Source organism: Leptidea sinapis, chromosome 34 (genome assembly GCF_905404315.1).
Source record: "Leptidea sinapis chromosome 34, ilLepSina1.1, whole genome shotgun sequence".
NCBI lineage: Eukaryota > Metazoa > Arthropoda > Insecta > Lepidoptera > Pieridae > Leptidea > Leptidea sinapis.
The window spans coordinates 10,622,524-10,641,465 of NC_066298.1; the positions used below are offsets into that span (position 1 = coordinate 10,622,524).

Consider the following 18,942-nt stretch of genomic DNA (forward strand, 5'->3'; position numbering starts at 1 on the left):
ACAGCAGCTCAAAAACAGTTCAATTTCTAATACTTATGAAATGTAACAAAATAGAACTCTTAAGATGTATTTTCTTGAATGTTTGAAATGTTTTGTTGTGTTTCCTTATTTTTGAAACAATTTTGCAGATCTTCGCCAGATTTGATGGTGACGTAACGGAGTTTTTCAGCTTTACGAACATATATAGTTCCGTTTCGGACCCAACAGAAATTAAAGTTATGTTCCTTAGCTTGTTGACGTGCTTCACGAAATAATTGCCGATTAAATTTCGTAAGGCGTTCGTTAATATATAATATGTTTGATGGTTGTTCAGCAGTTATTCCTTCGGATGTAAGATTACGTCTCAGCTTTGCTGCCTGTAGTATTTCGTCCCTCAAGGCGAATAACAATTGGGCGCGTAACTGGAGAAGATCGGAATTTAGACATTTGCGAGGCTTTTGGGCCAGCTCTTTCTACGTAGTCTACATCATTTTCGGTAAGTGATACTCCGAGTTTTTTGGATATAAGCATGGCTATATGAGTTATGCTCTCATTTTTCTGTTCATTAACACCAAAAATTTCGATTTCGTTTTTTAAAAGACTTTGTTCGTAGTTATTTATTGTTGACTCAATGCGCTGGAGAGACCCTTTGAGGTTTGTTATCTCTGTCTGTTGAGTCAAAAATTTCCTGTCATACTGTTCGAGTTTGATGGTAACCGAATGTAGTTCACATTTAACTGTTTTTAAATCCTGGAATATCTCACTGTTTTGCTGCTTCAATGCTTGTAACTCTTGTCTCAAAAGTCTGATTTCGGTAAAACAGATGCCAGCTCTGACTTCTCTTCAGCCTTACTGCCTCGGCTTCCCCGTATTAAGTTTATATTTCCTTGTTCGTTCGTGTAGGTTGAGTTTAAATTGCTTCGTATAGGTGTTGTGGGTTATATTGCACCGGGGCAGTCGCCGCTACTACCAAAATATTATCCTCCTATTAGAATCTAGAATGCCGGCTAGATTATGAGTTTCACAACAGCGTAATTTCTGCCGTGAAGCACTAATGTGCAGACATTATTGTGTTTCGGTCTGAAGGGCGCCGTAGCTAGTAAAATTACTGGACAGATAAGACATCAGAGAAACATCTTATGCCTCAAGGTGACGAGCGCAATTGTAGTGCCGCACAGAATTTTCGGGGTTTTTCAAGAATCCTGAGCAGCACTTCAATATTATGGACAGGGTGTATCAATTAACATCAGCTGAACGTCCTGCTCGTCTCGTCCCTTATTTTTCATTAAATAAATACTACATGATGATGAACTTTATTTTTTTAATACATGATTTTCATGTTAGATTAATATAATAACATAATATTAATAATTTTTCATCGAAGTCTTGGTTTAGGACAAACACAAACACACTCATTTGTATTTTCATCAACACCAATATTAACGTCAACATTTACCTGTTGGCTTTCATTTCCATTATTAGGATTCTTTGCTTTAGAGGGTTTTTGCTTTTTCGGTGGCTTATTTTTCGCCAGGTTCTGTTTCGGCGGCATTTTGGGCTTTCCTTTTCGTAGATCTACAGGAGCGCTTGGCTTAGGACTGATAAAAATTCTGCCTTGATGCTTATTTTCATTTTTTGATGCCTCTTCCTCGCTGACTTGTTTGTTTACAGGAGGTGAATAATATGTATTGAAACCCTCAGGCGGATTCAAAAGTTCTCTAATTAGTTGTTTACTTAAGGATTTATCATTTCGATCCTGATTGCTGTACTGCCGCTGCTCTGTGCAATGCAGAACTGTGGCAACTGTATTAAATAAAAGAATAGGTACATTATATAAATGGATGTCTGCAAAAGACTTAGTGTTACGAGAAGAAAACCTCCATGATGAGTTAGGTTCGATATGATGGAGTTGCTAATATTCAGCATCTTGGTCGTTTCATTTTATCACGGTCCGGGCACGAATGCACCCCCACCACTGATACATGTACACCATATCACATAACTTTCGAGAAGATCCGTCGCTTTTAAACCGGTCATTATATCTTGGTCTGGATCAGCAACGTGAGCAACGTGATCTATTGCTTTCAGTAGTTCCCTAGTTCCTACAGTTTGAAATACTTGCTACTATTAAGTATGTCAAAGAGTTTTAAATAAGAACATTTAGAAAAATAAATGATGCAGCTTATGGTAAAGAAGAATTAGGTGAAATTGTAAGACCGAGTGAGTCAACTTTTTTTGCACTACCATAAAGTTTTACATTATATTCAGGACAAACGATAAGTATCGATCTGATAGTTTATAGCGCTATAGCCATAAGCCCTAATGTAGATAGTAAATACAGCATCTAAATATGAATAAGATAAATAAAATATCAAGATACAAACCCTTGCAATCAGGCGAAGGGGATTGCACCATTACTTCATAGGTAAAGAGTAGAATAGACTACGGATTTTTATAGTATGCCACCGCATGACACTCAAATCTATTTGACTTGACAAAATTTCCCCCCACTTTGAAAGGGCTTCAGCGCTTCTTACAATTATATTGGTGTTTTAAATGAGCATGGACAGTGATACCTACCTACCATAAGTTTATTAATTAATCTCGTAGTAAAAAGTAATATTTTTCAAACAGATAAGTCAGGATTCATTTTGTAAATAAGTCTGCAAAGATTTTAAATATTTTTTTTAACTAATTGGAAATTCTTCCTAACATTTCAAACAGCGATTACAATTCTGGTCACAAATGTATCAATTTGAGTAAAAAAATAATTAATTGTAACAACATAAAAATATGCCTCACCAATAAAACAGTATGTATGGAAGAACATATCAAAATTGAATGAATCAACAATTAAACACGGTGTCTTATACTTTCCTTCTACCTTGAAATCTAATCAGTATTTCAGATTATGCGACATTAGTTGTTTTTTTAATTAATATTCGAGTATTGTGTAGTCTTAGGCGTTGACCTGAGCCACAGTTGGAAAGAGCGCGTGCACGAAACGCCGTCGCGGGTTCGAATCTCGTATTGTTTATAATAAATTGTCTTCAGATTTATTTTTATTATTGGATCATCTTCTCGTACTCATTTATTGACATAAAACAGAAACTTAACAATATTATTTCGGGTGATAGAAAAGTTTAACCAATACCCGCTTGCATACGATATAATATCTTGGTAGGAATGTTAAAATAAATTTTGCGGCAGCAACAAAATAAATAATTTTCATAAGTACCAATTTTTACTTAATAATAATTAATTACTTTCACAGCTACGTGAAGAAATAAGAATACCACTATGGTATTTTATACTCTAGGTATTCAAAAATAACTAGTTTTCAAAACCGTCATTCCATGCCGAAAACTGTTTTCCCTTGGTGTTGGCGAGCGCGCGGCATTTGCCACTCTGTAATACCTATATTATGTTATATTGTGTAACGGTCCTAAATCTGACGTTCTCTTCTAACGCTAGAAAGTCTGACGCTAAGCTCGAGTAGACAGCCCGCGCAGCATGCGGTCTCAACGTCCTTATAAAAGCCTCGCATCATAAAGGTCTTGGGAACACTTTCCCTTATAGATCCCAAAGGAAGCGATGTAGCATGACGACGATTGTTTTAATTATTTTGGGACTTCCTAGACATCATTACAGAGTTTCACAATTGTATGAATTTACGTTTATAATTTTAAACGTAAATTCGATGGATTGAAACGAGGTCAGTTAATGTCGGACCGCAATCACTGGTCCTTGAAGAACTGACGCTCAAATTATGAGTAAATTCAAGAGTTTGGGAATTCGGATGAGCCAAAAATATAACGATTGTACATCGAGATTCAATAACTTTAAAACTATTCTATTGCTGTTTTTCTTACTCAGGACTTTAAACAGGTTCATTTTAAAACCTTTCACAGTACACATGCATGGTCAAATCTACAACATTAATACAATAGCTGAAACATGGATTGAATCTTGGTCATTCGGTATTGAAAGTTAATACTTCTAAAACTATCAGACAGTTGACTGATGTGAATACAGCTTGTTTGGTCCTTTGTGCGTACTTCCATTGCAATGTCATACGGTTTGTTACTGTGGAGAAATGCTGCAGATATTCCTAGTAATTTGTGCTCCAAAGGCACTTTTTTGCTATTATATACCAAGCGCCCAAGATACTCGCTTCGGGAAAAGTTTATGTTCTTGAACATCCTTACCCTTCCCTCGCAATACATATGTATATAAATAAATGTATGTTAGAAAAAATATTACTGAATTCAAGAAAAGTTGTAATTTGAATTCATTCAATTCAAGTAGAAGGAAAAACTGTACGTGCTGTGTGATAGGTAAGCTGTTAGGGTTAAGGTCTCCTTCATAGGTCATGGTATTATATTTTCCAATAAAATACCTGATAGTATAATAGGACTCTCTGAGCACAAATTTAAGAAATATATTAAAGCTTCTTTGACAAAGAATAACTCTAGCAAACCGTTTCCCATTTGCCGGGTCGCGACCTGGTACCGGGCTATTAAAATAAAATACCCGGTTCCAACATTCCCGCGTTTTGTTAAAAAAAATATTACCTCCTATCGATCGAGGCATCGAAAATATCTGTAAGATATAAATAGGTAAATAAAGAGAGGGCAGCTTACCGCTTTTTAGTATTAATATTTTTTTTACTATTAATTAATGTATCTTATTTTACCTAATGTAGCCAGCTTGGGTTTAGAAGTACTAAGTGAGTCACGAAGGGGCAGTGTGAAAATTACCTGGTTTGGTATAAGTTATACAATATTATGCCACATTTTTTCTAAAACATGCTTATTAATGGAAACTTAAGCACCGCTAGGATACGCAAGGTAAGTACGTAGCTCAGATGTCAAAAGTTAAACAATTTTTCATTGACCACCAATTTCGAAAGGCACCACTTATTTCATATTAAATGTGAAGTAGTGGCACAACACTTATGACCACAATTTTAAATCAATATTTTAAACATATTAAAACATGCAATAAACTCAACGCCCACTCTTTTAAATCAATTAGAGTATTTTGCAGTGGCTGTAATATACATAACAAATTAGTTTTTAAAGTACCGCATCCAATATAATAATTGTGTTCAACGTTAAAATCGTAAGAAATAGATTTTTGTTCAAAAAAACTCTATAATTACAAATCATTGAATATCGTAATTTTCTCTGTCAAGGTCGCTCAGCTAGTGATCTTATATAGCTCACCCATAAACTGGCGCAAGCGCAAAGTCAAAGGGAGAGGCGTTAACGGTGAGTTTGTATTTATTAATTTGGAAACAAATACAGATACATCCTTAAACATAAAGTAGATAAAGTAAAATTAGAAATATGGACACAAGGATGTCTCCTTAAACAGTTTCACTAAGTACACTTAATATTTAAATTTACACTTAGTTGCAGACAACCAGTTAATAAATAAATCTAACATAATGCAGCTTAGATGAAATTACGTGATTGTGAAAATCGATTAAATGAAGCAACTGAGGATATAATTACACTCGTACATATTTTTCTCAGAGTGACTAATTCAATTAAACTCGGTCGCTGGCTTAGTGTAAGAATATTAAATTGTTTTAAGAGATTCTTGTAGTGGTTTCGACGTCCACCCAAGCGAAAGTTTAGGATATGCAAGAATTTCTTTTGTATCATCTCGACCTGATGGTCATATGCTTTATACAGCGGATTCCATATTTGGGTAACATATTCAAGCTGCGACAGCACAAGTGTTTGATAAAGACACATATATGTATCTTTATATTTAAATGCGTTAGAGACGCGTGTAATAAAGCCTAAAATACGATATGCATTATTCGCTATGTGATCAATGTGGTCATTAAGTGTCAACTTGGCATCAAGGTATACCCCAAGATCACTATACAGGTAACTGTTTCAAGTTCTTCATCGCCTAGTGTTAATCTCGTTTCAATTTTGTTTTTGTTTTTCGTTACAGAGATATGCTTACATTTGGTGTAACTTAAAAATAGTTTGTTACATTTGCAATAGACATCTAACCTATTCAAGTCTTCCTGCATAAGCAGGACATCATTGAAGTCAACAATGTGGGAATACAATTTTAAATCATCTGCATATAATAAAAACTTACAAGACTTAAAGCAATCAGAGATGTCATTAATAAAAAGTGTGAAAAGCAATGGACCGAGTATAGAGCCTTGAGGTACGCCTGACGTTACGTTAACTGTAGGGGAGATCAAACCATTAATAACTACCGATTGTACTCGGGCACTTAGGTAAGCAGCAAACCAACGCAAGAGGTTACCTTTTATACCGTTGTATGATAATTTTTTTAATAACAGTAGGTGGTCCACCTTGTCAAATGCCTTTTGGAAGTCTGTGTAGACTGTTTCAATTTGGTTTTTATTATCAAGTCCTTTAAATAAATAATCAGTAAAAACAAGAAGATTTGACAAAGTAGATCTGCCAGCCACGAAACCGTGTTGCTGTTCTATGATTGTGTGTTTTAGCTTTGTGTATACGACTTGGTGTACCAATTACTCAAAAATTTTAGGAATAGATGACAGTATAGAGATCGGACGATAATTTGCAACTTGATTTTTTGCTCCTGCTTTAAATATAGGCGTAATATAAGCTATCTTCCAGATACAAGAAAAGTAACCAGAGGATAAACATTTATTAAAACTAATTTCCAAAGGAATAGATAGCGTTTTGCAAGTACGCTTTAGAAAAACCGGAAGAATGTTATCAGGACCGGCGCCTTTATTGGGGTCGATATTTTGGTGTTCTGCTAAAATATTGGGTCTGTGGAGACGTACATTGTCAATTAGCGGAGTATGATCGTTGTCGCAACTTATATTTTCAAATTGGTCAAAATATATATACAAAAATATTTAGAGAACATATCAGCTATCAGATTCGACACCGTCATTTTACGCGAGGATAACCTGAGTTCGACTCTTTTAAAGAAGATGCATATTTCCAGAAAAATTTAATATTATTCTTCAAAGAGTTTTCAACGTATTTAATCTACTTATTATGACATGTAGTACGAAGCAATTTAACCCGTTTACGTAATAGTGAAAATTCCTGATAATCACGCAGGTTTTTGTAAGATTTCCAACGGGCCCATATTTTGAGTTTGCGTTTTAAACATTTTATTAAAGGTTTAGAGAACCAGGTGGGGGATTTAGATGAACTAATTTTGGCAAAAAGAACATGAGAGTTGATGACTATTTGAATTTGTGTGTAAAAGACATTCATGACTTCTTCGGCTGAAAGAGAAGATAGGAGAGAAAAGCAGTCCACTTCTTCTATTACGCTGTTAATAAGATAATAGTCCACTTTATAATAATTCCTTTTAATGTTAGCAATACACGGCATAATATTATTATTTGAAGTATTTATACTGCACGATATGTCCAAAGGTGGGTGATGAGGTACCGTATTAAGCAAAGGATCATCCAAACGCTCGATACGGTTTGATAAAGTAGATAACGTACGTTTGTTCCTGTGAATAATAGGCGAATGAAGAAATATAGAGGCAATGTGTCAGTTAAAGTCTCAAATTTGGATTTATTCAAATATAATATTAATCCAAATGAAATGTATGACATGTTATTTAAAATAATTAAAACAGAGTTTGCTTCTATATTTACTTCTAAGACAGTCAAATCAGGTGGTCTCCTGTCATTTAATGATTGGGCAACAGCTGGCATTCATAGGAGCAGACAAAGGCTATATGAACTGTATAGTGAGAGATCATTGTATAATCATGATGCATCTTTTCTTGAGTATGTTAAAAAATACTCTAAATTATTTAAAAGTGTTTGTTCTATTGCAAAGTCTATGCATATCAGACAAATAATTAAAAATGCACCAAATAAAATAAAGATGACTTGGAATGTTATTAACTGGGAATCTGGAAGATTGAAAGACCGCAACATTGAATATAATCTATCAATAAACAATACAATAATGCAATCTCAGCAGGAAGTTGCTACTGCTTTTGAGAATTTTTTTTGTGAGATTCCAGTTTTTATCACAAACACTCTTGTCTCCTCCACCAGTGCTGCTGAGTCACTTCTTCAGGAAAATGTTATAGGATGTCAACAAAGTTTCAATTTTAGTTTTGTTAGCCCTGGAGAAATAATTAAAACTTTTAAATCTCTAGACATGAAAAAAACTGCTGATATATGGGGCATTTCTGTTAAAATAATAAGTTCAATAATTGATGTCATAGCACCATATCTTGCAATAGTATTTAATAATTGTATTAATCGTGGCGTGTTTCCTGACCTTCTGAAACATAGTAAAATTTACACAAATATTTAAGTGGGGATGCTCTTCTGACCCGAACAACTATCGTCCTGTGTCGGTTTTGCCGACCCTTAGTAAAATTTTTGAAAAAATAATTTTAAGACAAATGCTTACTTACTTTAACTCTCATAAGCTACTTAATTTGAAACAATTTGGCTTTACTAGGGGACGTTCAACAACTGATGCAGGTGTTGAGCTGATCAAGAATATTATTGATGCCTGCCTGATTGGGAGGAATCGCAGAATGCACTTGGCATCTTCTGTGATTTATCTTAGGCTTTTGATTGTGTTCAACATTCAACGCTGGTCAGGAAGCTATACCACTATGGCATAAAAGGAACTGCGCTCGATCTTCTGACTTCATATCTAAACAATAGAATTCAGAGGGTCGACGTGAATGGCAGGAGATCTCCTGGTACTCCTCTCAGTATGGGTGTACCACAAGGGTCTATTCTTGGACCGTTCCTTTTCCTTATCTATATAAATGATCTTCCTAATCTTATAAAGAAAAAACATAAGGTAGTATTGTTTGCGGACGACACTTCAATGATTTTCAAAGTGAAAAGAAACCAAGCTATGTATGACGAAGTGAACGATATTTTATCTGACATTGTGTACTGGTTTAGCGCTAACAACCTATTGTTAAATAGCAAGAAAATTAAATTCATTAAATTTACCGTACCAAATGTCAAAAATGTAAATGGTGGAATCTGCTATATTTCTTGGCATAACTCTAGATTCCAAATTACAATGGGGCCCCCATATTGAAGGATTGGCGAACAGACTTAGTTCTGCAGCATACGCGGTTAAAAAAATTAGACAATTAACTGACATAGATACGGTGCGACTAGTATACTTTAGTTATTTCCATAGTATTATGTCCTATGGTATATTGCTATGGGGCAACGCTGCTGATATTAATACAATATTTGTGCTGCAGAAGAGGGCTATTCGCGCTATTTATAACCTAGGTCCTAGAGAATCATTGAGAGCAAAATTCAAAGAAATTAACATCTTGACTGTTGCTTCTCAATATATTCTTGATAATGTAATGTATGTTCATAGGCACATAAGTGAATTTGCCAGAAACTGTCATAACCATAATGTTAACACCAGGAACAGACATAAACTGATGATGCCTACTACTCGGCTAAGTCGAGTTAGTAAGTCTTTTGTGGGGCGATGTATATGCTTTTACAACAAGATCCCAGAAAATGTTCAAAACAAAAGTATTACGTTATTCAAAAGAATTGTTAAAAAACGTTTGTGTGGTAAAGGTTACTATCACATAAATGACTTTCTTAATGATACCACAGATTGGGAATGGATTGACCGCCCTCAGGCTATTAAATAATAAGTTTAATTGTACAATAATACTTTAATTGTAAAACATATTTTTGATGAAAAGAGTTTGTTGCGCCCATTCTTCTCAGGCCTGAGGCATTCACTTTGGAATGGGTGGTAGTTTTTTTGACTTTCAATAAGTGATTTCACATCCTATTTTGATATTTATCCTATATTGAATAAAAATGTTTGGATTTGAAATACTAAATCAAGGAGTCTTCCATTTTCATTTTGAATATTATTGGTTTGTCTTAAATTCATAAAGGACTTAGTGTATATTAGTAGTTTGGATGGCTCGTACTCGGTGGAGAATAATAAAGTGTCTTGACAAATGGAAGACCAGTTCAGATGAGGTAAGTTAAAGTCTCCAATTATAAGAAAATTTTGGTAACGTACACTTTTTTTTGTTTTAATACCGAATTATCAACAGTTGCATACAAGACTTTATCTACACCCAGAATATGAATCCTCTAAAAGATTCTGGAACAGTTAGCTTACTTACCTAATATCATTCATTACTGATTATATACAAATAAACTAAGTATTAATGAAATAATTATTTCTTTTAGTAGTAATTTACATTTTGTATAGTGCAATAATAAAAATTCACTCGAATATAATGTTCTTTTGCAGCGTTTAAAATGAATCGCTCATTTTTTGTAAACAAAACAATAAAAATATCGAAGAAAAATGGCGGGGATTCGAATAACCTACTTTTTTTTACGGCGTGCGACGTTCTGGGAGTGTGGAGCGCGCGTAAACGAAAATGTTCTTTTTTTGAAATTCATACAGATACCACGCATCGAGCAATAAGAATGTGGCTGTATGTTGAAACTCTTTGTGCATGAAGGGATAAAAAAAAACATAGGAGTGTTGTTATGAAATTCAGTACAACATTACAACACTCTTTTGGATGATGTAATGGTTATTAGAACATTGGGTGTTTTAATGTTGGCAATAAGCTAACTGTTTCAGAATCTTTAATAGAGGATTTAAAGCATGGGTGTAGATAAAAATAAAAACGCCACGCAAGTTTTGTCGTCGCTCATATGTTTTGTTTGTGTTGTCACTTTATACGAATTATAAAGTAAAATAAATGATTAAAAACACTTACAGAGACTGTTTATATATAGATATTTCACAGAATAATTGTAGGTGAATGATTGCACTTGTGTTTTTGTCACTATAAACACGTAGTTATCACTTTAACTGAATTATTTTTAATTAACTGGTTGATCGCAATGTTTCGTGTGTGAGCGCGCGTTACTTATCTCCACAATGCTTGATATATACTGTTGTTGTACGTAGTACTGTTGTACATAACGAAAGCCTTCGATCAAGTGTGACCCAAAGTGCTTATAGCAAAACTGCAATCCTATGTGCTTCCCGACAGGTTATGCAAATGGGTCACTAGCTTTTTGGCTGATCGGAGCATCAAAGTAGTTAATAATGGTTCATACTATGACTTAGAACACATAAACGCTGGATAACAAGGTTCCGTGCTGTCTCCTTAACTGTTTCTTGTGTATATTAATGATATACAGCAAATCAGCGGCAAAAATTGCTATGCATACAAAAGCGCAAGGTATGCCTCTTACAACGGCCGTGCCAAGATCTCTCGGGTTAGCATCGACGAGGGTTGGAACAAACTTATATATAGCTGAAATTGAAACTATGCTATGCAAAGAACAAAATTTAGTACAGGTTAACCCACACAATAGTTTGTGCGTTCACTGCTAAATGTTCCCCTTTGTCGTATCCTCTCGATTCAAGATCGCTACTCTGACTGCCACAGCTAATACCGGTATCCTCGGCATTGATATTCAGTAAGGCGAGAGAGCGAGAATCATTGACGATCAAGTCATAACCGATAAGCTTGATTCTTTGGCGTTGCGTAGAGATGTCTGTTCCCTCTGCATCTTCTACCGCATATGATATCATGGGGAGTGCTGAGAGGAAATGTTCAAGTTGATACCAGAAGTCAAATTCCGGACAACTACAACTACTGGACATTACGTCAAAATGTGAAATTCCATCTGTCAAACATTGATGTCTGGCGGCAAACAACGGCGCATTTTGCGAGGAACTTCTTGCCTCGTCAGCCTCTTTGTGGAATCAATTACTTACCTGCAAATTTCCCGAACTATACGACTTAGGGACTTACGAGCGTAGAGCACACAAGCATCTTAAAGGTCAGCAACGCATGGTGTTGAGTACGTCCATGGGCCATTGCCTTACCTCATCCCATCACATGATTCTCTTGCCCGTTTGCCCACACATATATAATAAAACAATATGAGGGAAATTTTTCGATGACGTAGCAAGTAGCGCCCGTTCACGAGCAACAACATTTTAATGACATATTATTACATTCAACCAAATAAAAAGCAAGATGTACCATGTTTTATCAACATATCACTTCGATGGTGATGATTTGAAAATATTGGAAACACTTTTTAAAATTAACTGATTATAGTCGGTGAACTATATTAATCGAGTTATTATCGTCAAATAAATTTTATCATAGTGAAGTCACGGTGACTATTTGTGGCTTATCATCAGTGAAACCTTACCCTTAACCACTCGTGGATTCTATTATCAATTTAATTTTTAAAATAAAACCAATCAGGAAGAAAAATAAAAAAACGGCTGAGCGTTTAATAATCCATATCATCAATAATAACCAGAATATTTTATCATAAAACGTTAAGCAGAGATGATTCATAGAGTTGAGGTCCTATAGATAAACCTTGGCTCAGTCTTGGCAATCAACTTAACATCAAAATATGTTTTTGATGTTATATATTCATTGAAATCAAAGTATTTACCATTCATTCTTTTGGTAGTAAATTCAATTAGTGCATTGTGGTTTAATATATAATACTTGGGTAAAGACAACGTGACAGCCCGATAATGCGTGATAAATTTGGTTTAATATTCAATATTCTAAGAAGCTAATTCCAAGCTGGCTAGTTACCAGTACTCAATTAAAATATGTTACAGTAACAATAGATTCGCTTTTCTTTTGTTTCTTGCTGTTTCTCCGTTCAAGATGTTCTTCACTCTTGCATGCTTTTTTACGAAAGTATATTATAAGTATTAAATGCATTAGATATAATTATATGCAATCGCTCAATTGGGGTATTTCTTTTAAATAATAATACAACTAAAATTAATGAATAATAATATTAATTTATAGTGCATTTAAAATAATCCTTTGATATTAAAAGGACATTGGCAAACATTGTAATGAGTTCAATCGCAGTTGTTTTGGTCTTAGTAGTTAGTAGCTGGGATACGGTTCCCCCAGACTGGATAGTTCCTCCGGGCTGGAGGGTTCCTCTGAACCGGAAGGCACCTCATCGGGTGGACAAACACACTCACAGTTATTGGTACTATTAACACGAATATCGACGTCAATGTCGATGTCATTGCTGTTGTCGCCTTTTTTAGGTTTTTTGGTCGTCGCTTTAGGGGGTTTCTTAGTTGGTTTGACCGGTGGTTTTGTAGCCGACGGCTTTTTTGGTGGCGGCTTTATTTTTGGCGGCCTTATTTTAGGCGGCCTGATAGGGATTTTAGGCGGCCTAATAGGGAATTTAGGCGGCCTGATAGGGATTTTAGGACGGAAAATAATTCCCATTATAATATTGAGCCACGCATATCTCCCGTGTTGCCAGTATCTATTATTCAATTCCTCTGCATCTATGATTTCATGCTTTACCTTATGAGGTTCTTGGATTGGTTGTACCCATGAAGTCATATCATATTGGCCATGAATATTTGCTTTGTAAGTATGCGAGGAATGTGACAACGTGAACACTGTATCAATAAAAAGTAAGATTACAAAATTAAAAAAATTAGGTAATGCTGCAAAATTCTTACCAATATTAGTGAAATTTTTCGACAACAATTCAATTACAATAAAAAGTATTTTTTCATTATGAAAATAAGGGACGAGCAGGACGTTCTGCTGATGGTAATTAATACGCCCTACGCCTTACAATGCAATGTCGCTCAGGATTCTTGAAAACCCCAAAAATTCTGAGCGGCACTACAATTGCGCTCGTCACCTTGAGACATTAGATGTTAAGTCTCATTGGCCCAGTTATTTCACTAGCTACGGCGCCCTTCAGACCGAAACACGGTAATGTTTACACATAACTGCTTCACGGCGGATATAGGCGCCGTTGTGGTACCCATAATCTAGCCGGCTTCCTGTGCAAAGGAGCCTCCCACTGGTATGGCTTGGCATCTTATTTGGGTCACTATTGAATCATGTAACTATTATCTGATGTAATAATCAAGTCCATAAAAATAGTTTGTGTTATACTTGCGAAACAGTCCAACCATAGTTTTTTAGCTTTACCAAAGATTTATCGCTTATCTAGGAGTGGCAGTAAGGGTGACGTCTATAGACCGTACTAAGACTTTGCTCAGACTTTACTTACAGTATGATAAAACAAGAAAAAGATTTTTGCATTGGGCTGTCTCAGGTTAAGCTCAGCATAATTGCAGCTATCAAATAACTATAAAATCTAAACCAAAGATTATGCTTTTACGTGAGTAAAGTCTAAGTAGGGTTTATACATCTTAGCCTTATAGAGATCTCACAACTTATTACTAGTGAAATCATAATAATTTTTTAAGTCTTAGATACCAATAAGAAATGTTTTGGTGAGATAATATTTTGAATTACTCGAAACAGCATGATAAAAGTAAGCCTCACCAATAACGCAGTATGCAACGTAGAGCATCGCAATGTCATTGAAGGATCAATTCAACACACTGTCTAATAGTCAATTGTTTCCGCCAAATCTCCAATCAGTAATCAGATGATGCGATTCGTGTAGTTTTTAATTAAAAGTAATAAAAAAATCGGAGAATTATAACATTCTGCTTCACATTCAATAACGACTATCACAACCTGAGAGTTGCACAAGATATACCTAAAAATTTACGATCCATGCGTACTCGAACGGTTGGCTCAGTTAGAAACTCTCTCAGAACGCTCGGACGGAACCCGAGAGGTCGAGCCCCCGAGACAAATTTAATTTTTATAACGACCAGTTCAGTCATTCGGTCTTATAAGCCCATAACAATATTTTCCCTATACTTCCCCCGGGCAAGAAAAGAATACTTAGGGGAGTCCCACGCCCAACGGTATCGTATGAGGCGACTAACGGCTTTAAGCAATCTCCCATTTCTAAACTACCGTCATGCTACCGTCCAATGACGCCAGGGCATAGGGCCAGACTCGTCCGGATTAAGTACGACTCAGAAAACCGGCGTGAAGTCACTACTTAGTCACTGTTAGGCCACTGCCTAGTGCCGTTTTGTTTCGCATGGGTTAGTGTCGAGAACAGGAGCCCATCCCCCCGTGCATTCACCACAATATGATAGCGGTCCTCAAAGGAATTTTACCCCACAGAGGTACCGGCTCTGCCATTAGCGGACTATCCCTCCCCGAGCATTCTCGCCAGGGCCACCCGCTATATTCTGTGGAGGGCACAAGACTGCGCTTTTCCGAGGACAAACGAGGCAACAAAACGAAGGCACCCCGTTCCACGCATATCCGCAAGTCAGGGTATCATCCCCACTATCTGGATGTCTGGCGTTCCACTACAGTGTTGTTTTCAAGGACCTTTCTTCCACGTAAAACCTTACTATTGAATGAGCTTCCGTGTAATGTGTTTAAAGGACGATTGGAAATGGGCACCTTTAAAAAAACGTGTACACTTTTCTTAAAGGGCGGCAACTCTCCTGTTTTTCATCTGGTATTGCAAGAGAATGTGGGCGGCGGTGATCACTAAACATCGGGCGACCTGAACTCTAGTTTGTCCTCTTCTTCCAATAAATTGCCTTTTACTTTTCAATTAATAGAAAGGGACAAAAGTGTCCGATACCTCAAGTAGGTTTCGTAAGTCGACAGCGTTATTATGAATAAGCCGGTTTTAAATCATTATAATTAAAAAAAATATATATACTATGGTATTAGTTATGTATTATATAAAAAAAATATCATTATAGCTAAGAAAAAATGGTTTAACATAAACTTTTCATTTGATACCAGCGGCCGAATTCCACCACCAGATATTACGTTAAATGTGAAATTCCACCCGCATCATGTTGACGTCTGGCATTCCACAACCACGCGTTATGCGAGAAACTTCTTGCCTCGCGCTGCCGCTTTGTGGAAGCAATAATAATTAGGCTTCAATATTCTCAAACCGATTGGACTTGCATCAGTTTAGCTATTCAAGCCAATATGGCAAAGTTTTACATATACAAAAGTTTAAAAAAAAATATACGTCAGTCACTGTGTATTAATGTGCGAGCGTTGCTGAAAGTAGAGGCCAATAGTTCGACGTTTTCGCCGTGTCAGCCTTCACAGTCTATCTACACGAATATATAATCTAAGACCAACATTATAAAAACAACAAAGACCTAATGTAGAATCACTATCGAAATGTAGAATTTCAGCCTTACTCAGCGGCCGTCTGTAATGCGACATTCGATAGATGGACGGTAAAAATGTAAAATGTTGTAAGTTTTAAAGTGATTTAAAAAAAATTAAAATTGACTGACAGATCCATAACTTAGCGCTTTCAAACAGCACTAGTAAGATTAAGATATATCACAAATTAATAAATTTTGTAAAGGTAATAAATTTAAAAAAAAATGTCAGCAGAAGTTGACATACCTGATATAAAAACATAAGATTGTCCACAAAAGAGAGATGTTTTTTCATCGCTTCCTGATTTGTTCAATTGTACATACCTGAAACAAAAATAATAAATATGAAACAACTTTATTTATGCTCGTTAAATAATAATAATAAAGACTCATTTACTCCATAACTCTTTTTACACAAAGCGAAATTATTAGTGGTATTAGTAGGTAAGTTAAAATTCTAATTGTTTGGTGTTACTAAGATTAGCTGCTTATAGTCCAAGATCCCAGAGCGTTCTGACATAACTTATTTTCACTATATTTGTTTAGTATACTTTAAATACCTGCCTACTTGTGGAGCTTGCCCTGTGAGACCTGGGCAGGTACAAGCTGAGAAAGGTAACTAAAAATATGAGTTATCTAATTTAAAATCGTATGGCTGATTTTTATATATATATTTTGTAGAATATATTTCTAAACTAGAATAATAAAGTGTCAGACATATTTCATGGACCAGAAGTTTTGTCAGACGCTTTAAAGCTCGACAAAAATTAATGAACTTTACTTATTTTTTCATGTCTGACTTTCAAATATGTTATTAAAGTAACTACTACAAAGTTATATTTTATCAGTCAGACAAATTCGAGTGACCAAACAGCCCCGAAACACAAAATTATTCAACCGAGCGCGAGCGCGAGCGCGAGAGCACTATGCGCATGCATTTCAGAGCGAGTGAGACGTTCACAACAACTTGGTCAACAACAACGTCGTCATTTTTGATAAATATTTCTCTCCTTCGATCAAAGACTATGAAAGAGATCTTCGCAGAGAGTCGACGCAACTAAATTTCAACATCACAGGCCCAATCAAGATCGACCGTCAGATTTTTTTAAAGAACTTAAAAATATTAATTTTAAACAGGCCCTTGTTGATTTTTTTTATTCAACAGTGGGCATCTGATGAAATGATACCATTTGTTGAAAATAAACGAATATTAATTAATTTTAAACAATGTTATTCTTACATCGTTGATAATAATAAAATTGTATAGATACTAAAATTGTTTTTCATGTTTGGAATACAGATGTTGAAGCAAATTTTGTTATCAGATGCTCTGATACTGACATCGCGATAATTATGCTAGGACATATATTTAACTTGAAAAATGATGACTCGAATGTATGGTTAAACGCAGGCACCGGAAATAACCAAAGATATATTAATTTGACAAAGGTTTACGAGTATTTTGGAAAATCTTTTTCTAGAAGTTTGCCAGGATTTCATGCATTGACTGGATGAAACTTCGATCCCGCCCTTTTTAAGAAAGGGAAAAAAACCATTCAATTTATTAATGAGAAAACATGAATATCAGCAATCTTTTATGCAGTTTGAAGATCATGAGTCGTGTACTGATGAGCATATGCAAGAAGATATTTTACAAAAAATTCAGAAATTGCTGCGAAATCAGAATGACCATATGTCGCCTAGGTTTTTCTCATGCGTTAAAATGAAATTAATATAGTAATTATTTACTCAATTTTTGCCATAATCTTCCGATCGGAATCGATGATTTGAACAGAGGATTCAATTTAAAATAAAAACAGTATATAGATTTTCCTGTAAATGGCGGTGACGGAAATAAAGCCATCAATATCTTTGATTGTTGTAGTTTACTTAATAATTATTTAGGTACTATTGACATTTATTGATTCAAATCGATGTTTTTGTATTAGAATCGATTTTGGCAAGATCACATACTCTGAAACCAGTCTCATAAGTCTTTTTTAGGTTATCGAAACTAATCAGAAATCTTTATTTTTATCCATAAAAGCCCTTATCCCACATTATGTGGAGTCGGCATCTCAATTGTGAGTCTCATTTTAATATAACATCAAATCTTTATTTATGACAGTAAGGGATGAGACCAGCAGAACCTTCACCTGATGGTAATTCATACGCCCTGCCCATTTCAATGCAGTGTCGCGCAGGTTTCTTGAAAAACACATAAATTCTGAATGGCACTACAATAATTGCGCTCTTCACCTTGAGACAAAGTGATGTTAAGTCTCATTTGGCCACTAATTTCACTAGCTACGGCGCCCTTCAGACTGAAACACAACAATGGTAACACATTACTGCTTCACGGCAAAAAAAGGCGCCGTTGTGATATCCATAATCACGCCGGCTTCCTGTGCAAGGAAATCTCCCACTGATCAATGTTTACATTTTGCATTATCCTTTATTATTGTTAATCTGAAACTCTAAAAAATTACCCTCGATTACTTAGTATCGGAGATTTATTATTATTTTATATTTTTAGTAGGATAAAAAAAAAACATTAACCTATGGTTAAAACTCGATTTGTCGATCGATTTCAGGCCGCCATCTCTTCACCTCGCAATATGATATGACTGACATAGAGCCCGGCCGCCAGAGCCATTACAGTTTGTTATTGATTATTGTGTCGATCTGGTTTTTACTCTTACCTCAAACTTTATAATTTGTAAATAGTACAGTATGAAAAAGAGTGATCACGAATCTTGTTTTGTGGTGAACTACTTAGAGTCTAGCGTTACTTACGAAAGGACTTATTTGCATACTTTAGGAATAGGATAAGACGTTTTAATTTTATTTA

General features: G+C 35.4%; 1 protein-coding gene and 1 long non-coding RNA gene across 2 annotated transcripts in view; both read right to left on the minus strand.

The window, feature by feature from the left end:
* Positions 1–12,809: 12,809 nt before the first annotated feature.
* Positions 12,810–14,548, minus strand: LOC126975122 (uncharacterized). The gene is made up of 2 exons (XR_007731634.1): positions 14,365–14,548; positions 12,810–13,457 (listed from the first exon to the last, which is right to left on the minus strand). It is a non-coding gene; the product is annotated as an uncharacterized LOC126975122 (long non-coding RNA).
* A 1,815-nt stretch (positions 14,549–16,363) lies between these two features.
* Positions 16,364–18,942, minus strand: part of LOC126975049 (WD repeat-containing protein 7) — a 96,252-nt gene continuing 93,673 nt past the window's right edge. The window contains exon 22 of the mRNA XM_050822839.1: positions 16,364–16,415. Coding sequence (XP_050678796.1) covers positions 16,402–16,415 — 14 coding nt within the window. The 3' untranslated portion in view covers positions 16,364–16,401. The remainder of the gene's footprint in view (positions 16,416–18,942) is intronic.